The 27,181-nt window shown below is 38.5% G+C and overlaps 4 protein-coding genes across 6 annotated transcripts; 2 read left to right on the top strand and 2 right to left on the bottom strand.

The window, feature by feature from the left end:
- Nucleotides 1-6,562: 6,562 nt before the first annotated feature.
- Nucleotides 6,563-12,163, bottom strand: LOC131004772 (uncharacterized). Its single transcript, XM_057931534.1, has 3 exons — nucleotides 11,562-12,163; nucleotides 7,892-9,238; nucleotides 6,563-7,826 (listed from the first exon to the last, which is right to left on the bottom strand). The coding sequence occupies exons 1-3, from the start codon at nucleotides 12,161-12,163 to the stop codon at nucleotides 6,563-6,565; spliced, it is 3,213 nt and encodes a 1,070-aa protein (XP_057787517.1).
- An 857-nt stretch (nucleotides 12,164-13,020) lies between these two features.
- Nucleotides 13,021-15,980, top strand: LOC131004763 (uncharacterized). Its single transcript, XM_057931520.1, has 6 exons — nucleotides 13,021-13,336; nucleotides 13,661-13,747; nucleotides 14,043-14,573; nucleotides 14,669-14,894; nucleotides 15,003-15,488; nucleotides 15,594-15,980. The coding sequence occupies exons 3-5, from the start codon at nucleotides 14,043-14,045 to the stop codon at nucleotides 15,458-15,460; spliced, it is 1,215 nt and encodes a 404-aa protein (XP_057787503.1). The 5' UTR covers nucleotides 13,021-13,336; nucleotides 13,661-13,747; the 3' UTR covers nucleotides 15,461-15,488; nucleotides 15,594-15,980.
- Nucleotides 15,981-18,258: 2,278 nt separating this feature from the next.
- LOC131004757 (uncharacterized) lies at nucleotides 18,259-20,279 on the bottom strand. Its single transcript, XM_057931509.1, has 3 exons — nucleotides 19,895-20,279; nucleotides 19,146-19,501; nucleotides 18,259-19,070 (listed from the first exon to the last, which is right to left on the bottom strand). The coding sequence occupies exons 1-3, from the start codon at nucleotides 19,911-19,913 to the stop codon at nucleotides 18,501-18,503; spliced, it is 945 nt and encodes a 314-aa protein (XP_057787492.1). The 5' UTR covers nucleotides 19,914-20,279; the 3' UTR covers nucleotides 18,259-18,500.
- A 1,589-nt stretch (nucleotides 20,280-21,868) lies between these two features.
- On the top strand, nucleotides 21,869-27,069 carry LOC131004759 (cold-regulated protein 28). Of its 3 annotated transcripts, none has more exons than XM_057931512.1 (5): nucleotides 21,869-22,300; nucleotides 24,285-24,464; nucleotides 24,556-24,817; nucleotides 26,243-26,352; nucleotides 26,445-27,069. In XM_057931512.1, the coding sequence occupies exons 1-5, from the start codon at nucleotides 22,139-22,141 to the stop codon at nucleotides 26,493-26,495; spliced, it is 765 nt and encodes a 254-aa protein (XP_057787495.1). In that variant the 5' UTR covers nucleotides 21,869-22,138; the 3' UTR covers nucleotides 26,496-27,069. The 3 variants fall into 3 exon arrangements, with proteins under 3 accessions (XP_057787495.1, XP_057787494.1, XP_057787493.1); XM_057931511.1 differs by having other exon boundaries at nucleotides 26,231-26,352; XM_057931510.1 differs by having other exon boundaries at nucleotides 26,243-27,069.
- Nucleotides 27,070-27,181: the final 112 nt, after the last annotated feature.

The following is a 27,181-nucleotide window of genomic DNA, read 5'->3' as shown; positions in this document are numbered from 1 at the left end:
AAAGTGTCCGCATTGAGGATTTTCAAATCAACAACATCCATTTTCACATCGACAGCTTTACTTTTAGCATCAACGACTACCTTGTGGGAGGTGCTGAAGAGCTCCATTCCTTTGGCGACGTGTTAAAGTGCTTCGTAGTATTGAGCCTTGTCCTCGTCCGTTGAGGATTCCACCTTATTCCCTTTGCCTTTGTCGCGTTTGGCTGCTTTTTGGTCTTGGGGTCTTGTTGTGATACTTGGCTCGGAAGATGTAGTCGTGGCCTGCCCTTCTGATTGCTTGAACTTCTTCGACGAGTGCACATCCTCCCCGCCGGTATAAGTGAAGCGATGAGATTCGCGTAGAATCTGCCAAAGTTTGAAGTAGTTGAATCTAGCTCCATAGTTGGCGTTGTAGATCTCTTGTGCTTGTTCAATAATTTGTTCATCACTCATTCCACTCCCCCAGTTGGCTCTACACTTTCGTAGATCGTCTCTCACTGTTTGACGTCCTTTTGGACGCGTTAAAAGTGAGACTTGATTTGCTTGTTGTAACGAGCAAGAGTGTTGGAAGGTCGAGCATCGACTGCATCGTTGTATCTTCAGGTGATATTTGCCCAATATTGGAGAGCATTTTAGTCTATACCAGGACTAAGTTGTGGGTTGCCTCCGCCCACAACATACAAACAAGCTTTGTATCTGCTATAATGTACCTGGTGCAGATCTTTGTTGTCTTCGGGAGTGATGGAATTTCGGCTACATATATGAAACGAGTTGCGTTCAAGTTGATATAAAGATGGCACGAGAAGAAGATATTCGAGCCTTGAGAGAAATGCGCAAACCCCATTGGCAAAGAAGTAGAAACCCCCGGTCCTTGAGCTTTATTTTTCATGCACTCGTTGAATTCTCATTCCATTTTTGTAGTAAGTTTGGAATTGAAATGAGAGAAGAAGATGAAAAAAATGGGAGAAAAAGATGGAAAATGTAATGTTGAATGTAGCAAATGAGGATGAAATAGTGCCATTTATATAGAGAGATTTGAATTAAAAAATGAAAAATAAAATAAAAAAGGGTCGTTGGATGCAACGATCAAGTTAAAAAAAATTATAATAAATAAATAAAATTCAATTTTTTGGAAAAATCCGCCGAGGTTTATATTTTCTTTAAGTGGGTGCGTGTATAACACGTGCCTCATTTTTCGGCCTTCTCACCCGGCTCTTCCTCTCAGCCTCGCTTCAATCCCACCCGCCCCCCAGATCACACGACTCGAACCGACCCTAAAGCCGGCCATTGAAGATGCTCTAATATTTATAAATTATAACTTAAAAATAAATTATGAATAAACATACATCACAACAATATCGAGTAACAATAGCGAGTTACACACATTATCAAAAAGAAAAACTCGCGATCTATAATTTTCATATAACGTGCGATCTATAATTTTCATATAACGTTATTAAAGTTTTCAAGGGGACACCAAGCGATGCGAACTCCTATCTATGAACAATGAGGTTTATGATTTAAACTCCACCGCTCCTCCTCCCCCAAGTTAAAAAAATATATAACGTTATTGAAAATTAATAATTGCGCGTCTTAAAAAAAATTAATACTCTCTCCATTTCGTGAAGTTTGAGTAATTTTTTTTCAGCATGAATTTTACAAAGTTAGTATATTGTGTATTAGGTGTGATAGGTGAAAAAAAAATAAAAAAAATTGCAATATAAAAAAATAGCTCAAGTTTCGCGAAATTATCCAAAAAGAAATACGGTTCTAGTTCAACGGTAAGGAACGAGTAATTGCGTTAGGCGATTTATTCTTTGTTGGTCTGTAATTAATATTTTCGTGCTAAAAACAAAATCTGAATCGATATTTATGAGGTTAAAACAAAATCTGAGTCAACGTAGACAGCACAGCAGCGACCACCTAGATTGTTGAGATTGAATCATTGCATTATTCTGTTTAGACAGTGAAAAAGCTACTGCTATCATTATCATGTTCATGTATATGTATATAGATGGTGATAATTATATAATTCAAAATGTTACTCAAAATCTTACATTTTTGAAAAATCTGACATTTAGTAATTTATATAGTTGGATGCCTCACTATCCGACTCAGTCTTTTGCCCCTTATCGCAGTTAGAGTGTGAATCGAAATATGAATTAATGAGTAGAAAAAATAAAAAGTCTCCATTATGAGTAGAAAAAAAAAAAAGTCTCCATATAATACAATAATTTATTACGTATAAAATGTACAGTGGAAGGTCAATAATTCACACCGTAACACGATTGATTGATTGCGTATCAAAACGTCTCTGATATAATGTGTGAATTCAAATTATATACTGCTATCAAAACCAGTATAATGAATACTGGTTGGTTGGTATTCAAATTCAAGAGTGCAACCAAAAAATATTTCTATAATGTTTGCAGACGACGCAATATGAAACCAGGCCAGACTACCGTTACGCCGTTCAAAGATGTTGCAATAAACAATTCTATTCATCGCCGCTCTTCCATAGTGGGCTCTATTAAAGAAAAGAATTAGTGCTACATTTTTTTTAAAAATTTATCTGAGAAAGCCAATACGACATTATTGGGCCATATAGTATTATAGGATAGGATATATAGCTATGCCCATAACATGGTGATGGCAATATTAGGGTGTGCTTGGATTAATATTATTTCTACAATTCCCATAGTTTCATGGATTCGGTTACTTTTCATAATATATACTATGTTAGAGTAGTTTATTATTATTGTAACACCCCAATTTTCATAAACTTTTCAATATAAAATCTTTGAAAATTAATAGTTAAAAATAAAATTTCTTGAATTATAAAAGTTTAAACCAATTTAAAATCAACTTGTCAAAACTAAAGTAGTAACATGAAATAAAATGATAAACTAAAAAGTAACATGTTTCAACTTAAATTTCTATGAAAATACTAAATCTCTAGTCATTCTCGACTTCCATGGCCACCTCGACTCCAAAACTGCAAAACTGAGAAGATAAGGGGTGAGCATATTGAAAATATACTCAGTGAGGAACATAACAAAATATTCATATATGTCACATATATAATTAAATCACATTATCATACTTGCAAACATACGCCAAGAGACCGGAGCCCCTTGACAAACATAATCATAGTTTGAGTCGATGGCTTAAGTCCCATGACCAAACACATACATAGATCAATGGCTTAGGTCCCATGATCAACTTATCAACATAGATCAATGGCTTAGGTCCCATGATCGCACATAACATAGATCAATGGCTTAGGTCCCATGATCGCACATAACATAGATCAATGGCTTAGGTCCCATGATCGCACATAACATCATAGTCATAAGATGCACGTAAACAAGTAATCAAACGCGATAATAAAAACATATATAACCATATGAATAAGCGTAAAATCCCTCACCTTAAAGTCGAAGCTAAATAAATCAAATCCGGAATGAAGGTCTTAATAGCGCCGCACCAGAAGAATTCGTCAAAATCGCAGCTGAACAGACCAGTCAGCTTTAAGCCTTCGTTTGAAGCGTCAAACGTCCTCAAATCGTATTTTGCCCAGAAATACGAATTCTTCGTCTTCGAGAGAGCTTTCCGTGACCGCCTGTTTCGCTTGAATCGGAGTTCTGTGGAGGAAGTTATGGCCGTTCTCCCGAAACTGCCAGAACTTGTTTTCTTGCGAAAATCTGACTCCACACGTTTCTGGCCCTCTCTGCTCTCTAAAACCCTAATTAATTAGTGTGTCCGTCTCCTTTAGAGTTTGAAAATAGATCTCATATTTATACTAGTTTCTAAAGAGCTTTTGATAAATATAAAAAATTATTTTCTATGTATATCTCCTACTAAGATAAAGAATAAAGATGATAAAGGAGTTCTAATTCTAATATGAATCATTAATAATACTAATAATATATAATAATAATAATAATAATAATAATATAATAATAATGTCTAGATAAAACTAATGGTGCATATCTATATGTATCATGTAATTATTTAAAAAAAATAAGCTATACAAAAATACTATTAATTGAACTTATAAAATAAATCTAAATTATCGGGTGTTATTATTATTATTATTATTATTATTATTATTATTTATTATTATTATTATTAATTATTATTATTATTATTATTTATTATTATTCTTATTATTATATTATTATTATTATTCTTATTATTTTATTATTATTATTCTTCTTATTATTATTATTCTTATTCTTATTATTCTTTCTTCTTCTTATTCTTCTTCTTCTTCTTATTCTTCTTCTTATTCTTCTTCTTATCTTCTTCTTCTTCTTCTTCTTCTTCTTCTCTATTCTTCTTCTCTTCTTCTTCTTCTTTTCTTCTTCTTCTTCTTCTTCTTATTCTTCTTCTTCTTCTTCTTCTTCTTATTCTTCTTCTTCTTCTTCTTCTTCTTATTCTTCTTCTTCTTCTCTTCTTCTTTTCTTCTTCTTCTTCTTCTTCTTCTTCTTCACTCTTCTTCTTCTTCTTCTTCTTCTTCTTCTTCTTCTTCTTCTTCTTCTTCTTCTTCTTCTTCTTCTCTTCTTCTTCTTCTTCTCTCTCTTCTTCTTCTTCTTCTCTTCTCTTCTTCTTCTTCTTCTTCTTCTTCTTCTCTTCTTCTTCTTCTTCTTCTTCTTCTTCTTCTTCTCTTTCTTCTTCTTCTTCTTCTTCTTCTCTATTCTTCTTCTTCTTCTTCTCTTCTTCTCTTCTTCTTCTTCTTCTTCTTCTTCTTCTTCTTCTTCTCTCTGTCTGCTTCTTTTCGATTTGCTTATCTTCTTCTCTCTTCGTCCTTCCTCTCTTTCTTACTTTTCTTAAGGCGTCTTACTTCTAGCTCTTGCTTATTCTTCCTCTATCTCCATTCATCTTGTCTTATTCTTCTTTTGTATTGTTCTATTTGCGCTGCCGCTCTCCGTTTCTTATTGGTAAGAATTATACACAGCGTACAGCGCACTTAAATACTCCGCCGTCCCATTCACCTGTACACTTTTTTGAAGTTTATTGATCTGTCATTCTATATTGGAAGAATTGACACAACAAACATAGAAACACCACACTTTCAACAAGATACTCTTTTAATAACCGTTGCCCAAAAGAAGAAATAAAGACAAGCCTTATAGAACGAAGGGATTACTATACTTGTGAAGTTATTGATTCAAAATAATCTTAATATACACAACTAAAACCCACACACTCTCTCTCACTCTCTCAATATTTCTTATATGTATATTATTTCTCATAGACGTATTTTCGGATCTGATGCAGGGAAACGTAAGGAATATAGGTTGCGCCGTTGATTCTACGTGAATACCAGCAGAACACTATGAGAGGGAACAAACCCTAATTTTCTTATTTCTTTTCAAAAACGTCTCCATACTGTAAACAAGACCCTATTTATACTAATAGTTCAATTAAAGAAACTAAATAACTAAAGAAAACCAAAATATATGAATAAAAGGAAACAACTAAAAGATAACAAAGGCTCTAAATGAGTCGGGCTTTGACAGCGTCGATCGCAAGTGGATCGTGCTTTGCTAAGAATAGGGCCGCAGCTTCATCTCCATCATTCTCTCATCCGTCGAAACGATTCGCCCTCGAATAGTTGTCAGCTTCATCTCCAGAAGAATTATCACCATGGAAGCGAATGAGATGTTTGACATTGAAAACATCAGAAGTGCGAATGTGGCTGGGCAAACGAAGGCGATAGGCATTCGGGTTAATCTTTTCAACAATCTCCAGAGGACCAATCTTGCGAGACTTCAATTTATTATACTCATGGGCTGGAAAACGATCACGAGTCAAGACAGCCCACACAAAATCACCGACAGCAAAATGCACCTCACGACGATGACTGTCGGCCGCCTGTTTGTAACGATTGTTAGCTGCCTCCAGATTCATGCGGGCGGTCGCGTGAAGGCGTGCCAACTCAGAAACGAGTTCGGCGGCTGCTGGGGCCGGGGTAGGCGAGGCAGGCAGCGGCAAAAGATCAACGGGGCCGCGAGGGATGACGGCGTAAACCAACTGAAAGGGACAGAACCCAGTACTCCGGTTGAGGGCGGAGTTGTGAGCAAACTCGGCTTGGCTTAAACGAAAATCCCAAGATTTCAAATTGTCGCCAACCAAACAACGCAATAAATTGCCCAATGATTGGTTAACCACCTCGGTCTGGCCATCCGTTTGAGGGTGGTAGGCGCTACTAAAGTGAAGCTCGGTATTGACAAGACGCCACAAAGATCGCCAAAAATGGCTGAGGAAACGAGTATCACGATCAGAAACAATCGAAGCAGGCAGCCCATGAAGGCGATAAATCTCTCTAAAGAACAGCGCAGCCACATGGCTAGCATCGGCAGATCGTTTACATGGTATAAAATGGGCCATCTTGGAAAAACGATCCACCACGACGAAGATAGAATCATGCCCACGTTGGGTGCGAGGTAAACCCAACACAAAATCCATGCTTAGAGCAACCCATGGCACAGAAGGAACAGGTAAAGGTCGATAAAGGCCGGCATTGGTGGCTGAACCTTTTGACACTTGGCAAATGCGACAGCGCTCGATGAAACGAGTCATATTTTTGCGAGCAGAAGGCCAAAAAAAATGTCGCAAAGAAGTTCAACAGAACGATCACGACCAACATGACCAGAATTATGAATTTCAGCAACAAGCTTGCCGCGTAAACTACATGCTGGAATACATAAAGCAAGCCCTTTAAAAAGAAAACCCTCATGCGTCGAAAATTTGGGGTCTGAAGAAGAGGTTAGCTGCATAAGGATTTGGCCAAAATAACTGTCGGTGGAGTATAAATGGCGGAATTCATCAAATCCGGCAACATCAATACGCATTTCGGCAAGAAGCATAGAACGACGACTCAAGGCATCAGCAACTTTGTTCAAAACCCCCGATTTATGTCGAAGAACAAAGGTAAACTGCTGGAGGAAAGAAGACCACTTGGCATGACGAGTGGATAAGGAATCTTGGCTTGAAAGAAACCGCAGGGCCTCATGATCAGAGAATAATACGAACTCTCGTTGAAAGAGGTAGTGGCGCCAATGACGAACAGCACGCACAATAGCATAAAACTCGACATCATATGTACTATATCGTGTGCGAGCGCCAGTGAGCTTCTCACTAAAATAGGCGACAGGACGCCCCCCTTGGCTAAGTAAAGCGCCTATGCCCGCCTTCGAGGCGTCACAGTGCAATTCAAATGGTGAATCAAAATCTGGAAGCACTAGTAACGGGGCGTTGGTGAGTTTAGATTTGAGAAGACTAAATGCAGCTGCAACTTCGGGAGTCCAAATGAATGTTTTGCCATGCATGACATCACTAATAGGGGCTGAAATCGCGTTGAAGTGGGCGATAAAATGCCGGTAGAAGGAGGCAAGACCATGGAAACTACGAACTTCGGTCAAGGTAGTCGGCGTCTGCCAATCGCGAATAGCAGCAATTTTTGAGTCATCAACGCTAATACCTTCAGCAGAAATTCGATAGCCAAGAAATAGGACCAAAGTGACGGCAAAACAACATTTATTCGGAGAGGCGAAGAAACGTTCTTGGCGGAGAATGAGCAGTACGGCACATAGGTGAGATAGGTGATCAGATTCTGACTTGCTGTATATCAAGATGTCGTCGAAATATACGACCACACACGTGCCGATAAGCGGCCGCAGAGTTTGATTCATTACGCGCATAAAAGTGCTGGGCGCGTTAGATAGACCAAATGGAACGACCAACCACTCAAAAAGGCCTTCACGAGTCTTGAAGACCGATTTCCATTCATCACCAGGACGAATACAGATTTGGTGATAACCGCTCCGCAAATCCAATTTACTGAAAATAGTAGCACCGGATAGTTGATCCAATAAATCATCCAGAAAGGAATAGGAAAGCTATACCGGACAGTGATCTTATTTATAGCGCGACTATCACAACACATACGCCACTCGCCAGTTTTCTTCGGAATGAGTAATGCCGGAATAACACAAGGGCTCAAGCTTTGTCGAATGAGGCCTTTCTGAAGAAGTTCTTCGACTTGACGTCTAAGCTCAGCGTGCTCAGAGGGACTCATGCGGTAGTGAGGTCTATTAGGCAGCGGCGCTCCCGGGATAAGATCAATATGGTGTTGGATATCCCGTAAAGGAGGAAGCCCACCAGGGAGGTCAGCAGGAAATAAATCTGCAAATTCTGCTAGGAGATCAGAAATCAGAGGTGGTAAAATCGGATAAGTGGTTACCTCATGTGGAAGCAGTAAAAATATAGGTGAATCTGCATCCCATTCGTGAAAAAAATTATTTCGAGAAAGGAGCAGAACACGGCCGTTGGAAGGCGAAGGTGCCGACACTATAGGTGGAGAAGTGGCGGGAACAGATGATGGTATTGACGGCAAAAGTACCAATTTCACACCCTCGTGGACAAAAGAATAAGTGTTATGGCGACCATCATACATAACACTTCGATCAAACTGCCAGGGACGGCCCAATAGTAAATGACAGGCATCCATGGGCACAATATCACACCAAAGAGAATCTGTAAATTTATTGCCAATCGAAAAAGTCACCAGAGCACGATGATTCACAAGAACGGTATGACCATGTTGAAGCCAAGCAAGGGAGTACGGTTGGGGGTGAGGTTCGGTGGTGAGTGCGAGTCGGGCAACAGCATCCGAAGCAATGACATTTTCACAAGCGCCTGTATTAATAATGAAGCGACAAACTTTTCCATTAATAGTGCACGCAGATTGAAAAATTAAATTGCGATGAACCTGATGATCATCAGCGGCTCGAGGCGTTAGATAAGTGCGGCGGAGCACAAGGGCAGCGCTAACATCGGGTAGTAAGTGCTCCTCAGGGATTTCTGTCAATGGTTCTTCATCATAGATTGGTGGGTCAGAATACTCCATATCAACCTGAGGGTTAGTGAGTAAGCCGCGAGAGTTCTTAGCTCTGGGGCAGGCTGCTTGACGATGGCCTGGTTCCCCGCAATTGAAACACTGACCAGTGCGAGGTGGTAGAACGGGGGCTCGAGAGGTTGGCGGCTCCAGCGTTGAATTGCGAACTGGTGGAGGGCGACGAGCCAACTGTTGCTCGAGTAAAATAGCCCGTTGATGAGCTTCGGAAACAGAGATGGGAGCAAACATGTTAAGTGTATCTTGGAAAGGGAGACGAAGGCCCCCAATGTATCGGGATACGATCTGATCGGTGGATTCCGACAAGTCGTTTCGTGCTAGTAACTGATAAAAGTCTCTGGATGTCACAGCCCAAAACCGTTTAGTTTCTTTGCAAATTTTATTTGAAAAATATTATAGTTTCAAGTTATTAATATATATATCTAACAGTCGAGTTTGTGATGAATCTAGTCGCGCCCCTAGTTAGATGTGACTTTGAACTATAAATTGTACCTATGGAAATAAAGATCTATACTCTCAACATATTTTTTTTGGGCCTAAATAAAATTATTTACTTAAATATATTTATTATGACATTATATTGATTTTGGATAAGAAATAAAATATTTTCATAATTTTTATTAATGTTGGGCTTGTTGTTATTAATGGGCTAAAGCTTCATATTTTTTCATGGAAGCCCATACATTCTTATACTCCATAAATTATTATTTTAATTTAAAAGAAGGTATAGGTGTATCACTTTGCTGCAGCCATTTCATTTCACTCAGCCACGTTTCATCTCAAAACATTCTTGAGCCACAAGTATCATCTCAAATTTTCTTATTTAAAGCATCATCCTTTATCATCTCAGTTTTCATGCCAAAAACGCAGCAATCTTTAAAATCATTTGTGCTCTTTTATCTTCAAGGTAATTTTATTATTTCTGCAAATTTTCATTCTCCTACAGTTCACTTCTATATCTGCACAAAATACAATTTTTAATAATCTTTAAACTCTCACAATTCATTTTACTCTCAAATTCCAAAATCCCCAACATCTTCAATTCAAAAGCAAACACACAGCACAAGAGATTAGGTTTATTTTCAATAATAATTCATCTTTTTGCATTAACAGTCAAAAGAAAAAGAAAGAATAAAATGAAATTAGAAACATAGAAGCAGAGTGGAGATGGGGAGTTGTTGGTGAGCGGATGCTGGACCGCCGGTGAAGCGGCGGCGGTTAATAGTTAGCGGCGTAAGCAATAGGAGAAGGGGAGGCACGCCGCCGACGCTGTACGCCATGGCAGCCGGCGGAGAGAAGCCGGGGTGGCGACCGACGAGGGAGGAGCCAGAGGCCGCGGCGCGGTGGCTTTGGCCGCTGCCGTGCTATTCCGGGCAGACAGAGAGAGCAGGTAGCGGGGCGGTGCTGCTGTCAACGCAGAGGGCGGCGATGGCAGCCCCGCTGCTGCTGTCGGCCAGGAGGTGAAGGAGATGAGGACGGGGCGGTGGCACTGGCAGGCGGCGAAGAGAAGGACAGAGGGGGATGAGAGGCGAGGGCGAGAGATGAGGGAAGAAGGGAGATAGGAAGAAGGGGGAAGAGAGAGGAGGCAGAGCCGCCGGCTCCGGCGACGGCGCTGCCGTCCGGTGGCGGCGGCAGGAAGGGAGACCGAGGGAGAGAGGGAAAAGGCAAATGGGGGCTGCGTGAGTTTGTGAGGTATGGTGTGTGTGTGAGACTTTTAAATTAGAGCAAGAGAGAAGAGTGGGCTTGGTAATGGGCTTTAATTGGGGCCTAATTTTATTAAATGATTGGGCTCTTTTTAAATATCATATGGACTTCATATTTTAAATTTCATTATTACATTGGACTTGATTTTATTAAATCCCAATTCAAATTTTAAAGAAGCATGCATTTTATTATTTGATTCATTAGACCATTTATTTTTCAAATGATTTTATGATAATAAATTCTTAAGATTTAAACTACTATTATTATTTTTTTTCTAAAGTTCAATTAGGCCCTTATATTTTCTTTATTTGAATTTATCTGACTAGGTGCGGCGCGACTAGGACGTGAACTTTAAATTCTCGCTGTTAACTTTCAAAAGCTCAAGTTTCAGGTGTGAGATTTATTTCAGTACATGTTGTGGTTAATTCTTGTCCATTTTAATAATATGTGTTTACCATATGTGTTATGACGTATATTTTGAGGATATCGCTAGGGGCCCGTAAATAGGGTCCAGGACTTCACAGTCCTTGGATTGCCACAATGCGATTTGAGGTATATTTTGAGGATGTCGCCAGGGGCCCGTAAATAGGGTCCGGGACTTTAATAGTCCTTGGATTGCCACAGTGCGAATATTGAGGATATATATGAAGTGACCGTATGTGTTTACTATGTTATTATCTTGGACAATAATTGCATGTTCCCACACTGAGTGTACCCTGTATGCTCATCTCATACTTAACATTTTCAGGTTTTAAAGGCCGGAGGCGCGTGGAAGGTCGAATGGCGAGTCAAATATTTTGAATTTAGCATTACTTAAAAATGTTATTTTGAGTAAAGTATGCTTAAATAAAAATTTATTTCCTGATTTTCTCGTTAAATATTTATTTATATTCATAGTTTTTCCGCGTGCATTTTCATTTAAAATTAAAATGGATTTGGGTGTCACACTGGAATACTCATCCACAGTTCGTGTGCCTTGACGAAGATTTTGGAGACGCTGATATAGAGTTCGAGTATAATTAAATGGCAGAAACTCAGTGCGGAGGTGTTTAAGCAGTTTCGACCATGAAGTCAACTTAGGTTTTCCTTGGCGTTGACGTAGCAGCTTGAACTGGTGCCACCACGCAGATGCGCGGCCGCGAAAACGGGTTACAATCAAGGATACACGGCGATCCTCAGGAACCCGTTTGAACTCTAAAAGATCTTCCACCTCGTGTAACCAATCAAGGAAGGCCTCGGCGCCAGATTCACCGGTGAATTCTGGAATATCGAGACGAAAGCCTGCTTCCCAACGACGGGTCTCATCGGATCTTGTATCGTTATCCAAAGAAGCAAAAGGATTTTCCATGGTAACTGTATCCTCATCAGAATCAGCGGTTTGGTCGTTGCGGTGTGGCTCACGACGGCGGTCGGCGCGGTGTCGATCTTGCTGATCGTGCAGAAGACCGAGGATCTCTTGATTTTGTGCTCGCAATTCTTCGAATTGTTGAGACAGAAAATCGACATCGCGGCGGAGAGCATCTTGAATATTCTGAGCGGATGGCCGACGGGGAGGCATCTCGTGAGAGGAACGTAGCAAGACTCTGGATACCAACTGATGCAGGGAAACGTAAGGAATATAGGTTGCGCCGTTGATTCTACGTGAATACCAGCAGAACACTATGAGAGGGAACAAACCCTAGTTTTCTTATTTCTTTTCAAAAACGTCTCCATACTGTAAACTAGACCCTATTTATACTAATAGTTCAATTAAAGAAACTAAATAACTAAAGAAAACCAAAATATATGAATAAAAGGAAACAACTAAAAGATAATAAAGGCTCTAAATGAGTCGGGCTTTGACAGCGTCGATCGCAAGTGGATCGTGCTTTGCTAAGAATAGGGCCGCAACTTCATCTCCATCAGGATCCATATCATCCCATTTACTTTTCGACCTCACAATATCATCCAAACTTTGCATATTAAGCTGAACCCTCAATATCTTTCGAATACTAAAAATCAATAATTGTTTTAATAGTATCCAAAAACTCAGTAATATATTTTGAATTTTTTAGTTGGATTAGTGTCGTGACAAAGTCATTGGCAGAAGTAGAAATTAATATTGATGTTGGGCCGTGGGCTATATCTAACGAGAGTGAGAAATAGGTATCTTATTAAAAATTTGAGTTGAGTTAAATTATGAATTGAAATAATCTTAGGCAAGAATTGAACATTTAGAGGTGTTTACTTTGGTGGCTAAGTCTTGATTGATAAAAATAGTAAGACTAATCTTTTGTTTACTTTGATAGATTGGAACTTTGAGATATCCCAAGGCCCTTGATTATTTTTATTCTTTAAGCTAGTTTTGCTTAATTCTTATCCCATCAAAATGGTGAGATTGAAGTAATCCTACTCTTAGGGCGTGTTTGGTGCCACCTCATAGTGCAGATTAGCAAAGGTATCCGGCACTTTACAATTGTTTGGTGCCAATTAAACTTTTTCCGAGTAGCCCGCAAAAAAGGCATGGCCCGGTGAAAAAGTGATGTTCACCCCTTAAAACGTCTCGCGACTCCCCCCTCCGATACCACTTCCAGACTTCAGGAAAACATTTACGCTGCCTTAATTACCCTTCAAATTTTTTATTCAAAACTCGTTTCTAGGTCAAAAAATCAGCCGCGCGTATTTCTTCATCTTTGCTATTCTGCAGAGCTCGCGACAATCGAAAAGCAGATCGAAGAATTGACGCAGAACGGTAAGAACCCAAACTTTAAAAATGGGTTTGGATTCACCGATTCATATTCTTTCTTTCCTATTTTTTGTGATTTCCTTTTGGATTTGAGAGATAGGGTTCCCCCATATTTACATGTTTCGATTCGCAAATTGGGAGTTTATTTTACTGCTTTGATTTCAAAAAAAATTAGCAGCTCCATCTGTTTCGACTTTCGCGCGAGATTCTGAAATTAGGGCCAAATATTGGGCATTTGTGCATCTAGATATTGGGCATTTGTGCAACTAGATATTGGTTTGATTTTTGGTCCAGATATTGGGTTAACCTCCTCCGTTTTCTGTTTCGTAGACGACGTCGCTGTGGAGTACATTCCAGCTAGGCAAAGACAGTAAGCTTGGGTGAGCATTATACTGCAACAATTGAAGGCAACTAAAAGTTTGTTCTTAGGTCCTTGATCTTATTGATAAACTGATTGATCTTAAATTTTTTTAATGTGATGGAGATTGTGTTACAGTTGCTGTTGTTGTACTGTATCAGAAAATTTGCTAGATTTACCATTACTTAGTTGGCATATTTGTTGTTATTGTATGGCATGTTGCTGCTTTACATATTTGTGAGGTTGCAAAATAAAATTTGTACTTGCCTAATTAATGGAACAGTAGATACAATAGGCATAAGTATATGTTGAAAAATTCAGTTTTGACTTATACATCCCTACTTTCTGTTTTAGATGGCTGGAAGAGTATGTCCTCGTGATAAAGACATATTATTCTTGGTACTACAAGAAATTTTGCGTGATCATATTATACAAATTGCTATTGTCATTGCATATATAGCTAAGACTTATTCAAGGAAGAGAAAACGTCAGACAGCAGTACCTAAATATAGCATGATTTGTAGGATGCCTGACCAAATAAAACATCTAGGTCGAATGATAGATGCTACGGATATTGATTGTATTGCTAACTTACGTATGGACCGTAGTACCTTTGGGAGACTTTGTCGAATCTTGCGGGAAAGAGGGGGTTTAGTTGATGGGAATTATGTTAAAGTAGAGGAACAGGTTGCCATATTTTTGTCTGTGTTGGCCCATCACAAAAAAAATAGGGTAGTTAAATTTAATTTTTGGAGGTCTGGGCAAACGGTATCGCATTATATCCACGCGGTATTAGGAGCAATTATTAGCTTACATGATGTGTTCCTGGTTAAGCCCGAGGCTGTCACAGATGAATGCACGGACACGAGATGGCAATGGTTCAAGGTAACTAAATCCAACTATAGTCATGTCATGTTAAATTATGTTGAAGTGTTAATAAATAATAATATAACTTTGTTGTAACTGTATTTCATGAATAGGGGTGTCTAGGAGCATTAGACGGCACCTACATCAACGTAACAGTTAGCAATATTGATAAACCTCGATATAGGACAAGGAAGGGGCAGATCTCTACGAACGTCTTAGGCGTTTGTGATCGGAACTTGAACTTTGTTTATGTTCTTTCCGGGTGGGAAGGCTCGGCCAATGATTCTAGAATTCTGCGGGACGCATTGAACAGACCACACGGATTAAAAGTTCCCAAGGGTATAGCCGATAACTCGCGTACTTTATTATTGATTCTAGCTGTCATTGGTGTTTGATAATAATTGCTGGAATATAACTATTCTTGTTTGTTTGTTGTGACCTCGGCAGGAAAATACTATTTGTGTGACAATGGTTACGCAAATAGTGAGGGTTTTTTAACACCTTTTAAAGGTGTTCGATACCACCTTAAAGAGTGGGGTCCTAATTCTGCCCGACCTCAAAACAAGGAGGAACTTTTTAACCTAAGACATGCTAAGGCACGTAATGTGGTTGAGAGGGCTTTCGGGATAATGAAGATGAGATGGGGGATACTAAGATCTACAACATTTTATCCGATAAAGGTTCAAAATAGGCTAATAATGGCAACGTTTTTAATTAACAACTTCATCCGCAAACAAATGGTTGTTGACCCAATTGAAGAACAATACAATGCGATGGTTGAAGATGGTGATGTGGATGTAGAATCTCATAACTTTGTTGAAAATGTTGAATCTTCTCCCCAATGGAATGCAGCTAGAGACACTTTGGCGGAAGGAATGTGGCAGCAGTATATTAATTATGCCTAAATAATGTCTGCCTACAAACGAGTTCATAGTTAAGTAAAATTTTAAGTAAAATCACTTCAGATGCTGCTGTTGCTGTTGTGTTTTTTCTGTGAAATTGATATATATTTCTTACCTTGTTGTGGTTTATTCTCAGAATGGAGGCCATGTCCGATGTTTCAAATACCACCCCGTTTTGTAGCTGCGGTCACGGAGCAATGAATCTAAAGTGTGCTGGTCCTGGAGCAAATTTTCCAGGTCGATATTACTACAAGTGTCCATTAGAAGGAAATCACCCCAAGGGATTCTATTGGTATGATGAGCATCACGTTGTGTGTTCAATGAGGTCAGCGTCTTCCGTGGATTCTCCCATTCGAAACAATCAACCACGAGCTCATTCCCAATCCATGGCACCAAATGTCTTTGATGCGGTTCAAGAAATTGACCACCGGGGCGTTTGCTTGCATTCTCCACGTGGATATCTCGAGCTCCATACCACAAACCTATTTTTTTCCATTGTGACACTTGTAGTCGGGATTGTAATAGGCAAATTTATGTAAGGGGATGGTTCATGGCTTCATAACTTAGGCATCGTTGAATCGACTATGTTTTTGACTACCTTTCTTCAAATGCTTCTGTTTTGTTGCTTTTGTGTTGAAGTTACCTTGCACTTGGGATATTTGAATTGTGCTTGTGGTTATTTGTTCAAGTGCTACTGTTTTTTCTTGGTTTGTAGCTTTGCGGGTATATACGAATGCATGCCTTTTTTTAATTCTTGTTTGCAGGTATAATGTTCCAACAGAGATTTATTCAGCAGGTCCATCCCTTTTTTATCGTTTCTCAAGAGAGGTTTCTTCAATTCCTTCTCAACATTGTTCAGTGCATCCATCATCATAGTTTCTGCACGTAGTTCATTAGTAAGGCCTCTCATGCTGCAAGTGACTTGAGAAAATGACCAACCAAAGCAGCAGGGGTTGCAAGCTAAAACAACACATTCACATGACATTTTCCTTGACCAAAAAAAAAAGATTCAATATAAAAAAAAAGAAGAGAAGAGAGATAAAAAAAAAAAGATAAAGAGACGAGAGATAAAAAAAAGTTAGTGGGTATGTGCTAAAAAAATGAATAATTATTATTTATAAATTGTCCTTATTTTATAATTATAGATTGATCTTTCATATATATATATATATATATATATATATATATATATATATATTGTGTGTTTGAATTGTGATTTTGTTGCACTTTATATTTCGATTTTTTATAATTATGGATATGTTTTAGTCTCGGTTTTATACATACATTTTTTTTCCCAAATTCATTGAATGACATTAATGCATCAAATTGGTCAAATACCTTTTTTTGTGTTGTTACTTGTGATTGCAGACAATTTCTGTTGGAATACTTATGGATATGAATACTAACTTCCACCCACCACCAAATTAAGTAGTGTATTAATTTCTGGTTAGTGATACAATACTTCAAATCCTATATAAAATCTGCATTAGTTCTGCTCGAAATCTCCACCATCACACACAACATTTTCTCTTTTCTCCATTGCTATTCTCCAAAATGTCACTCCCCTCTGTTAAGCCCCAAACATGGTTCCTCTATAATTGTAAGTGGGACGCCACGAAAGATGAGCTGCTACTCAAGTGCCTCACCGAGAAGATCGATGAATGCAAGCCAACGCCGCCGCAGCTTGCACCACATGTACTTATATACGCCATGAAATCACTACACTCGCAACTGAAGGCCGATTTATCATTTGTGAACGTCGAGGATCGTGTGGAATTTCTCCAACATCGCTATGCGACGTTCAAGCATCTCATGAACATGCCTGAAACCTGTTGGGATGAACACATGAATGTTATCCACGCCGATGACGCCGTGTGGGCTCGGCTCTTCAAGGTAAATAAGTTTATCACACTTCGGTTTAATTGGAACAACTATTAGTATGATTTTTTGCATACAACTCAGTGATTTTTCACTTTGATTTACTCACAACAATTTTCACCGTGGATAGGACAACCCATTCTTCCAAGCATACTATCATCGCGGCGAGCCCGAGTACTACCGTATGTGTTTGTTGTTTGGCGCTAATGATGTGAAGGTGGAGGTAACACATACTGTTATCGTGATAGAGGATTCTTTGCCAACCGGTAAAAAAAATCAAGGCACCCATAAGAATTCAGATGGTAGTTCATCGGAAGATGAAGTAAATTCTCCAATACCCAAACCCGTTTCTCGTAAGCTAGTTGTTGATGACGCTTGCTCTAGTGTTTCTCCAGCGTTCCCTAACGATGTCAAGGGTCACGGCTACGTCCCATGGTCGACTATAAAAAGCAAGTTCGTTAAACCGCCGCGTTCCAAGTCTTCCCCCAAAAATGCATTTCTGGCTAAGCCAAAAGATGACAAGAGCAGCGAAGGTGGATTTGGCGGTAGCTCATGTGCCTCATCTTCACCTTTTAAATAGATTTCAGATTTTATATAAGCTATGTTTTTGTTGTGGACCTTCTTTCTTACTTTTAACTTGCGTTGCTACGCATGTGTCGTGTGTCCATTGAATTTCCTTTTGTTGTTGGTCCATTGAAGTTGTTGATGTTGTTGATACTCCAACGACTATAAAAGGGCAAAGGGTTTGTCCTTTAATTTTGGTTTATATAATTAAGTTGGAGTTATCATAATTCGATCTATCAAGTATTGGAGTTGTTATAATTATATTGTCATTGTTCCCATTGAAGCTTTTTGACTGCTCCAATCATGTACCTGTTCTTACTATAGACAATGAAAAATTTTTAATAACTAACACAAGCAAGTAATCTGCCAAGGACTTCAAATATAAAATGTCATGAATAATCCAACATGCATGAATAATCCAACAACATTATCAAGCCAAACTTATACCGTCTGCGGGAAGATAATAGCATTCTAGGTACTTGAAAAAAAAGAACAGAAATCACAAACTAAAACAGATCCAAATCATCTCACATAGGAGTACTTAACGTGTCTGTGAGGTTTCTCAAAAACAGCAGCAACTTCGGTTAGTTGAAATAGCAAGCTACTTCAACTTCATGTCAAGCAGATAGTGGACGTACTCGGATTTCGCTTCATCCGGCAGGCTGGTAAAAACGTCAAGGCGCTCTACCTCTTTAGCAAGCAAGTCGGTGATTTCGAACTTGTCCTTGAGGGTTAGTCCCGAGATAGAGCCCAGTTGGGCAAAGACCTCCTTCCTCGCCTTTGAGATGTCGAAATCATACCCCATCCTACTTGCAAGTGTCTCCAATCGATCGCCCGTAGTGGTGGTGATCTCAGACAGCGCGGCGAACATCCTATCGATGCCATCATCTCGTTTCCTCTTCCTAGTCGATGAACGCACTTCGGGTGAAGCTTTGACACTTTGACTCACACTATCATCTGCATCTGCGGGCTCGTACATGTCATCAAGAGTGACGTGATAATCTCCATCAACGTGTGGCTCGGTGAGGTCGATGTTACGGTACATTTCGTGCGCAGCCTCCATGATATCTTCCGCCCCCTCGCCGGTAGCCCTATCTTTTCCAAATATCACCCTCCAATCATCCAAATGTGGCCAACTTTTGTAGCGCATAAGACGCGCATTTGAATCACGCTGCAAGAAAATTCAGATTGTTAGGTAAAGCAGCCCCATAAACTGTATTATACAACGTAAAGGAAAGCCCATTACATTCAGGATTGCCTGCCATTGTTCATCGTCACAGTCGATAGTGTGTGTGCCCTTCAAGTTAAAGCCAATTCCACTTTTCCCTAGCATATACGATAGCGAAGAGTAGTTCTTCTTCCATATTGTGATTTTGGAATTGATGTGAGGCATTCCCTTCAAATCCGTAGTTGGGTATTCCTTCTTCATCGCTTCTTCCAACTTATTCAAATATCCGGCGCGAAAACCATTATCCGATTTCCAGCCTTGCGCCACCAACTCCTTCAATGCAGCCAACAAAACCTCCTCCTCTCGAGCCGACCAACTACGCCGGGTCTTGTCGGTCTTGTTTAACCGACCACCACGAACGAATCCATTGCTTCCTGTTGCTCAACGCCATAGAAAGCAACACAAAAATTAAATAAGCAATGGAACAGTAGCACCAACACAAAAATTTAATAAGCAATGGAACAATAGTCTCATCTCAAAAAACTACCAGCATATGTCGAAATTAAATAAGCAATGGAACAGTAGTCCCATCTCAAAAAACTACCAGCATATGTCGAAGCATATGCGACACCTGTCCCCTAACAACAAAGCTTTGCAATGAAACACAAAAAAAGTATAGATCTTTACATCTTTGAAGCATTGCATTTACATGAGCATAACATATATCATATGATTCAGACACAAATGTAGCGAGTAATAGTCGAACTAACACATATAACACATAGGGATTCTGGAAATAATATCAAAGATGTTCAAAGCTTTTTAACCTTGAGTTGCTGAACTCATTCTTGTCGCGGCGCAGATCGGCGCAAATCGTCCACTTCCAGGCGTGTCGTTTCAGTTTCTGTGACCCTTCCTATGGCGCAAGAAGTGAATGCTGCAAAATATGAAGGAATAGGGAATATGTAGCGTGGGGTGAAAATCAAAGGGTACGCTTGTCTTTATGGGTTTAGTGGAGGGAGAGTTATGTCTTTTAACTCCTTTATCTATGCCTTTGTACTGAGTACCGAACAAGATATAAACATTTTAGTAAATGGTATCAAACACCATTATGAATTTTTAATCTAGCTTAATCGATAAAAGGTATCCATTGCTAATCTATATGCCTTAAGCCGTTGGAAGACACCAAACACGCCCTTAAGAATAAAAATACTCAATCATCCATTTTATCAATCATGCAAATTGCAAAGTAAACGCCCCTTAACGCATAACCCGTGAATTACTCAATTTATCTTGTGTTTTCTCGCGCGTGACCACTTCTTCCATGATGGCTTCCCAGTCTGGCTAAGCTCTTTTGCAATTATTTAATGCGAGTCGAAGCATCTGAGATTGCTATTATTCGAAGTATGACTTATGCATATATTAAAAAGATGATTTGCCGCACACTTATCATTTCTTTTTACTTGTTTTTCGATGTGCAAATCCATTGTGTTGAATTAGTTCTCAATCACACAAATGATTTAATTTATTTGAAAAGAATTAATAATAGGAAACTGCAGATAAAAGTATTCATATGTTAAGTATATCAATTAAAAAATGACGGGAGAATATGATAAAAGATGGTATTTGCTCTAATTTAGTATAATAATTAAGAGGTCGTTTGTCCTGTCAAAAAATTAGAAGGTCGTTTGTGATTGTAGTGAACTAATGTTTCAATTTAAGGGTGCGTTTGGTTTGTTGTAAAACGGATGGATAGCAAAGGGATATAGGCTTATATGGGTGTTTGGTTTCTTGTAAACACATCCAACATGGCCCTGAGAAAAGGGCTGGCCCGGTGTAAATTCACTGTAGTATCAGCAATACCCAACCGGCCACCCCCCTCCGATACATTTTCCAGATTCTTATACTACTTTATTTCTACCATAATTACCCTTAACTTTTTCAAATTCAATCATTAAATTTTTCAAATTCGCATCCCCCAATTCTCTGCGCTTGCTACCGGAACTCTGATCGTCTTTGGAGAAAATTCGACGGAAGCAATTGAATCAAACCAAGGTACGCTTCAATTCCTCGGAAAAATTGAAGTCTAACGAAGATATGCTGAATTTGTCATGCGGAGATTTGACTGAGCATGGATAATATGCAACGATGTTACAGCAGGAGGTGGATAGACTCGCCGGCGGTGATTCTCATCGCTGCTGTTCGATGGGGAAGAAAAGAAACATGGGACGGGAGAATTTTTTTTATTTGAGTAATTCTTGGAGTAATGAGTAATTCTTTGCAAATGGAGAATTTCGAGTTACAGAGATATGGAGTAATTCTTTGCAAATGGGGTTTTCGATTTGGTGGGGGTTAAGGTTGGGGGTGGGGTGGGGGGACACGTGTTGGGGATGGGGGTGGGGATTTGGAGACTTGGAGACACGTGTGGGGGGTGTGGGGGTTGGGGGTTGCCAATGTAGCCATGTAGGGATAATTTGACTCTTTTAAAAGTATTTTTGAATTAATTTTATTTAAATTTATATAAGGGTAGAAGAGTAATTTGATTACTTAATCTAGATTTTAATCTAAATCACCAAACAATTGATTCATGTTATCTACATTTTAATCTTGATCTACCAAACACTAAGATACATTATTAATCTTACTTTAAGTATGATACATATCTTAAATTTTATCTATATTAACTTATTCCAATAAAGCTATCAAACGTGCCCTAAGAGTGTAATTCTTGTTCATGCATTATGCAACTTTATTTTATTTTAACCTCTCTTCTAAAATGTTCATAGTTTTTTCAACACACTACCCAAAAAAAAAAACGGAAAAAGGAAGCGGCAAGTGAAGACAACTGGGGAAAAAATATCTGACTGGCGTTGGTTGTTGTAGATATTTATCAGCCTTGGTCTGACGTGGCACTCAACTGCTGCTATTGACACGTGTAAAAGCGTTTCCATGTGGAGCCTTCACTCTCTCTCTCACACCGCCTCTCTCTCTCCCAAATTTTGGCCAAGGGTTTGTCTTCTCCTTTCATTTACCCAGATATTTTTCTTCTGTTTGATCACCACAATCTGCTCATGGAAGGAATTTTGGGTTCGGAGACTCAGCGTCGGCCTCTGGCGGTGGCGGCGGCTGATACAGTTTGCGACTACCACTTGATTCGGTCGAACTCGGATGCATCGTCCTTGACTGTTGAGAACTGCAAGGATCCCTTTCGCCATTCGAAGAATGTGACGCCGGTAACTCCTCTTTTTCTTCTCTCGATTCTGAGGCTGTACGATGCAATAGTGTGTGAGGCTTAATTGCAGGAGATCCTGTGTTCAGTGGATTGGTTGGAAGTATTTATGTAAATGTTGCTTAAGTTAGGCTGTTACTCGTCGATCCTCCGTGATTTCTCTAGATTTTTGTTTTCGAGGCAAGCTCAATGGTGGATTTTAATTTCTATACGGAAAGGAAACACTATCAACTCTGTAATAATTGGTTTGTGTGGAATATGAAGGAGGAAATTATTTTTATTGTTGAAATATGTTACTTCGGTGAGGAAGGAGGATAACTGACCTGACTGTTCCATGTATCTTAAACATTGCTGTTATGGAAGCTTTTGAGTTTATATTTTCATGGAAATTTATATATCCTTTCCGGCTATTAAAAAACCTGAAATTGACTTGGTGATTATGATATATTGATGTTAGACAGGTTATTTTGTCCGTGATAACAGATCGGAAGCGTTTAGATGATATATATTAGTGATTAGCATACCATCCTTTTTGGAAATACATGTCACATTTGAGCGAGTTCGTGGGAAGCAAGGGTCGACAGTGTGATGGCTCTTTGTGAGCTATTTAAAGAAAGACATTTAAAAAGAAGTCTGAGTTCAGTCCTTCAATTTCATTGTATTCAGTGATTGGTATGTTATTCTGTATATGAATGCTTCTTTAGGAACTTGGTCTGTTGTACTGAATTATTAAAACAAGGAAGAGCTGAAATCCATTGCTGACTGAAGGAACATTTTGTTTAACTATGTGATTTAAGTTATGGCGAAGGTGTTAGCAAGGGCAAGGCCTTCTACATGAAATATGATTGTAATTTTGGATGGGTTTTAATTCCATTTAAGTAATGTGGATTTTCTTGACTAATTGGATATTCTCAAAAGAGCTGCAGTGAATGATAGGTTGTTGGAGAAATGTCCAGTTGAATACCAACGAGATATACAAGATGGCCAAATTTATACTATCATCTAGTAATGGGTTAAAACAACAATCAACTGGTAAAGTATGGTTGACTCTTCGAGTTATCTCCGCCTTCATGTATAAAACAACCACTGCCGTCACTAATAAACCATCCTTTTTCTTCTGAAACTGAACTATTGTAATAAAAAAAATTTGAAACTGATAAGCACTTGTTATGTATGGCTTTTGGCGTAACTCAGCCGGGCCCACTGAATTTCTACAAATATTAGCTTATTCTGCATTGAATTTTAAGATCAAGCATTGAAGCTATAAATGTATTCTCAGCTGTTCTTTTTGTTGGAGAGTGATGGTATCATATTTTTGCATGTATGCACGTGTAATAGCCAAGTTTCATATTATAAGGCTGTCAACGTTGGCGTAGTCTTACTATAATTTTTGTTACTTAGTGATTCATCAAATGAACTGCAACATTATGTTCAAATTTGCCGCCAATAGATGTTTCTGTCTTATGAACAATATTCCTCTCACTCTCTCTCTCTCTCTAATATGTCCATGGCCACATAGGTCTTATCAAGATTTGGTTGAATATATTCTGCATTCTATTCTTACTAAGGGAATGTAGGTACCGAAGTAGTCTTTAGCTCTTTAGAATGAAAAAGTTGCGACTTAGGACTTTTAGATGTAGAGCCTTATGGAAATTATTTATAATTTTGTCTAATATTTGATGAAAACACATTTTAGTATCCATTTTGTGTAAGGGGTAAGAAATTTCCAAATGTATACATATCAACATGTGCTCCCAAATGTACATTAACATTTTAATGGTAATGTAAAACGTACTATCAATTATCTCTGTTTTTTGTTTTTTTGATGAAATATTGCATTTTAAAAGCTTCGATATTATTAGCATGTGATATGGTCACAGCTGGTTTCTTAAAAGCTTTTATATGATTAGTATGTAATATGGTCGCAGTGGTGCTCTTTTTAGTCTATACATGTGTTTAGATTTGCCACTCAATTTCCTTGGCTGCAGGATGAATGCACAGCATGGACAAATGGGAAACACAATTCATATCTCTATCATTTGGAAATGTCATTTGTTGAACAGTTGTACCAATCGAAATCTGTGCTTGCACGATGCTCAGGGCACAACTTGAGAGACATAAATATATCTCGGAAGCAGTTGATCAATTTGAACAATGCTTCTAACCAGGTTCGTGAAACTTAATGTTGTTGAATTCTTATCCTGGGGCTGGGCTAACTGTACAAAACTAAATATATTTGTTACTTTTGTCTTATGCCAGTATGATGTTTCGCGTAATAGATGTTGGCAAAAGAGTAAGTGTGCAGTGGGTGAGCCTATTCACAGTAGTACTTCAGCTGATCCCCATGCATCTCTTGAGAATAGGAGGACACACCATTCCAAGCGTGTGGGTGTGCACTGTCATCCATCACTTACTAAAGTATCCACATCAATGAAGCTTATTAGGACATGGAAACAAGGGGAAGGGATGATATCTTATGGAACACAAACATGTTCACAGGACATAATTGACCTATGTAGAGGTAATCTCAAAACCATCAATGTCAAACTTGGCCTTTCTTTGTTGAGGTCAAACTTTTAAATTCTTGATGAGTTTGTTCCGGTTGTTATGTGAGTGTTCTATTATCTTTTGTTAATTTCCTTTTGTGTGCATAAAGATATCCGTTAATGCATATGACGAGTATAATTGATGATAGAAAAGCATATACACGGAAGAAAGAAGGCATGTTTTATTATGATCTACTTGTGAGTAATCATGGTTTATGTTTTATCTGTTTGTGGGTCCACTTGAGCATACAAAACTATCCTCCACCTTATCAGTTTTTATGTATGAATTACTCGAAAGAGTTAAGTATCCTTAGGTTTTTCTTCTCTCCTCTTTCCTTTTTTGACTTTATTCATGATGTAATGGCGGGACAGATGAACTTTCTCTACAATAGATGTTTCAAAATTCTGAAAAAGGTGACCCAATTTCTCAAGTACTTACTCTACTATCACATAATCCTCTGACCCTCATGTACAATTGGTAAGTAGTTATTTATTTGGTGCAGAAAGTGATATCAACCTTATGTTATATAGCTTTTGCTAGACAAATTTTGTATTGGCTTTGTACCATTTTCATCCTATCGGGCTCTAGAAATTGCATGTTTTTAAAATGCTGTAGCTTTATCTTTGAAATGTTTAATGGAATGAGTGCTAGTTGTTTCATATACAAATTCAGAATTTTCTTTAATAAGCTAACACATTTAGGGTCAGTTATATGTTGCATGATGATGACAGTTTTGCAATTGCTTTCTAATTCTATGCTTTAACTTAACCACGCGCCCTAGATTCTAAAGTTTTTTACTTTTATTTGTTCCCTATTTGGCGAGAGGAAAGAAAGATCCATTTAACTGTTTTACAATTTTCATGCTATTGGTCTCTAGAAATTATAAGTTCTTAAAATGATGTTACTTTTCTTTGGAATGTTTAATGGAAGGGGTGCTTTATATACAGTATATGTTAAAACTTAAAAGTCATGGTTAAATGTTAATATGTTATGTGATGACATTGTTTGTAATTGCTTTCTATGCTTTGACGGTTAAAAGTTGCATATTATGCTTCGTACTTTGGTGACTGTAAATCTCTGGTGTTGAACTTGTGCTTTATACATCTACATCTTTCTGCTCTTTGAGGAATGATAATGATGACATGTTTTTTTTTTCACATCTTCTTTTCTTGAGTTGCTTGGATGGTTAAATAAGAGATAGAGGATCGATTTTGCACACTATTTACTTGCTTCCTAACTGAATTGGGTTTTGATTCCGATCAAAAACAAATTCTGAAGTTCGATGCATGAGTGTGTAAATCCAAGTAGTAGTTGGAAAGAGTCCATATCAGTTTGTATAGATCATCCTTTTTCTTTATCATATCGTCACTTTTATTCACATTATTAGGTTTTTCTACAGAGGGGACAGGTCAGAATTTTATGGATGAAGACAATCAAAGTACACTAAATTCTGAGTCTCAAGCAAAAAGGTTGAAGATAGCTTTAGAGGATGGATCGCATCAGGATCAAGTAATGTGTAGAGTTGAATTCTATTTTGCAAGTCTTGTTATGAAAATAAACTCTTGGTTCTCTTCTTGATCCTGGTGCCCTTTTTTTTGCAGATTGTGTCTTCAAAGGAATGGCATCCAGCAGATTGTGTGTTGAATAATTGAGACCTGTGCTTATTCTCCAACTTGAAATACATTTTCACATGGGAGCCCCTGTGGACATTACTATTAAAAGAGGATCATGAAGATTAAAATGAGGTTCAAGATTTCAAGTTTCCCCTGGCATTGCCCAATCGAGGTAACATATAAAGTTGAGTCCATGTGAGCTGAGCTGATAGGAAGGACGTGATCCCGTGGAATTTTGATATCCTAAAACCAAGAACCATATCCTTTGTCGTAGTAGATTACTAGGAACAGAAGCTTCATGCATGCACAAACTCATTTACTTGACCTGTAGATGAGATGGAGATGCATATGTATAATGATTTATATAGTTACCTGTGTAAAGAAGCTGCTTTCTCCCTCCTATGGATTATAGGTTATGTGGACGGGGATGTAAATGGTCTCTAGATGTCTAGGTGAACATCCGTCTCCTGCTTTCAATTTTGTGAGCTTTGTAGTTTAGTGTTGGGAGTCTTTTGCATTTGCTTACTCCACAAATGTATATATATTGTTGCTCTTTTAAATTTTGAGTGATATTGCTAATACATTTTTGTGGGAGTAAGTATTATTTTCTCCATTTTAATTGTTAGAGCTGTAATGATGGTGGTTCTGAATTCTGCACATAAATTGTGTATTATATACATGCAGGTTCAACTAATATGCTTTTGTGTGGATTGTAATGCATAACA

This window comes from Salvia miltiorrhiza, unplaced genomic scaffold (assembly GCF_028751815.1).
Source record: "Salvia miltiorrhiza cultivar Shanhuang (shh) unplaced genomic scaffold, IMPLAD_Smil_shh original_scaffold_455, whole genome shotgun sequence".
NCBI classification, from domain to species: domain Eukaryota; kingdom Viridiplantae; phylum Streptophyta; class Magnoliopsida; order Lamiales; family Lamiaceae; genus Salvia; species Salvia miltiorrhiza.
This window is presented reverse-complemented; position numbering and strand designations above follow the sequence as displayed.

Excerpts from the sequence above, each read along its gene's own strand:
- LOC131004757 (XM_057931509.1), bottom strand. Across the intron at positions 19,071-19,145 it reads AATGGCAGGCAATCCTGAAT|CGTGATTCAAATGCGCGTCT; the intron begins GTAATGGGCTTT and ends ATTTTCTTGCAG.
- LOC131004759 (XM_057931510.1), top strand. The coding sequence starts at position 22,139 with ATGGAAGGAATTTTGGGTTCGGAGACTCAGCGTCGGCCTCTGGCGGTG. Across the intron at positions 24,465-24,555 it reads TGAACAATGCTTCTAACCAG|TATGATGTTTCGCGTAATAG; the intron begins GTTCGTGAAACT and ends GTCTTATGCCAG. Across the intron at positions 24,818-26,242 it reads CATAATTGACCTATGTAGAG|AGGGGACAGGTCAGAATTTT; the intron begins GTAATCTCAAAA and ends GTTTTTCTACAG.
- LOC131004763 (XM_057931520.1), top strand. The coding sequence starts at position 14,043 with ATGGCTGGAAGAGTATGTCCTCGTGATAAAGACATATTATTCTTGGTA. Across the intron at positions 14,574-14,668 it reads CGAGATGGCAATGGTTCAAG|GGGTGTCTAGGAGCATTAGA; the intron begins GTAACTAAATCC and ends TTTCATGAATAG. Across the intron at positions 14,895-15,002 it reads CGGATTAAAAGTTCCCAAGG|GAAAATACTATTTGTGTGAC; the intron begins GTATAGCCGATA and ends TGACCTCGGCAG.
- LOC131004772 (XM_057931534.1), bottom strand. The coding sequence starts at position 12,163 with ATGCCTCCCCGTCGGCCATCCGCTCAGAATATTCAAGATGCTCTCCGC. Across the intron at positions 9,239-11,561 it reads GGCACACGAACTGTGGATGA|AGACTTTTATCAGTTACTAG; the intron begins GTATTCCAGTGT and ends TGTGACATCCAG. Across the intron at positions 7,827-7,891 it reads ATAAATAAGATCACTGTCCG|TAAATTGGATTTGCGGAGCG; the intron begins GTATAGCTTTCC and ends TACTATTTTCAG.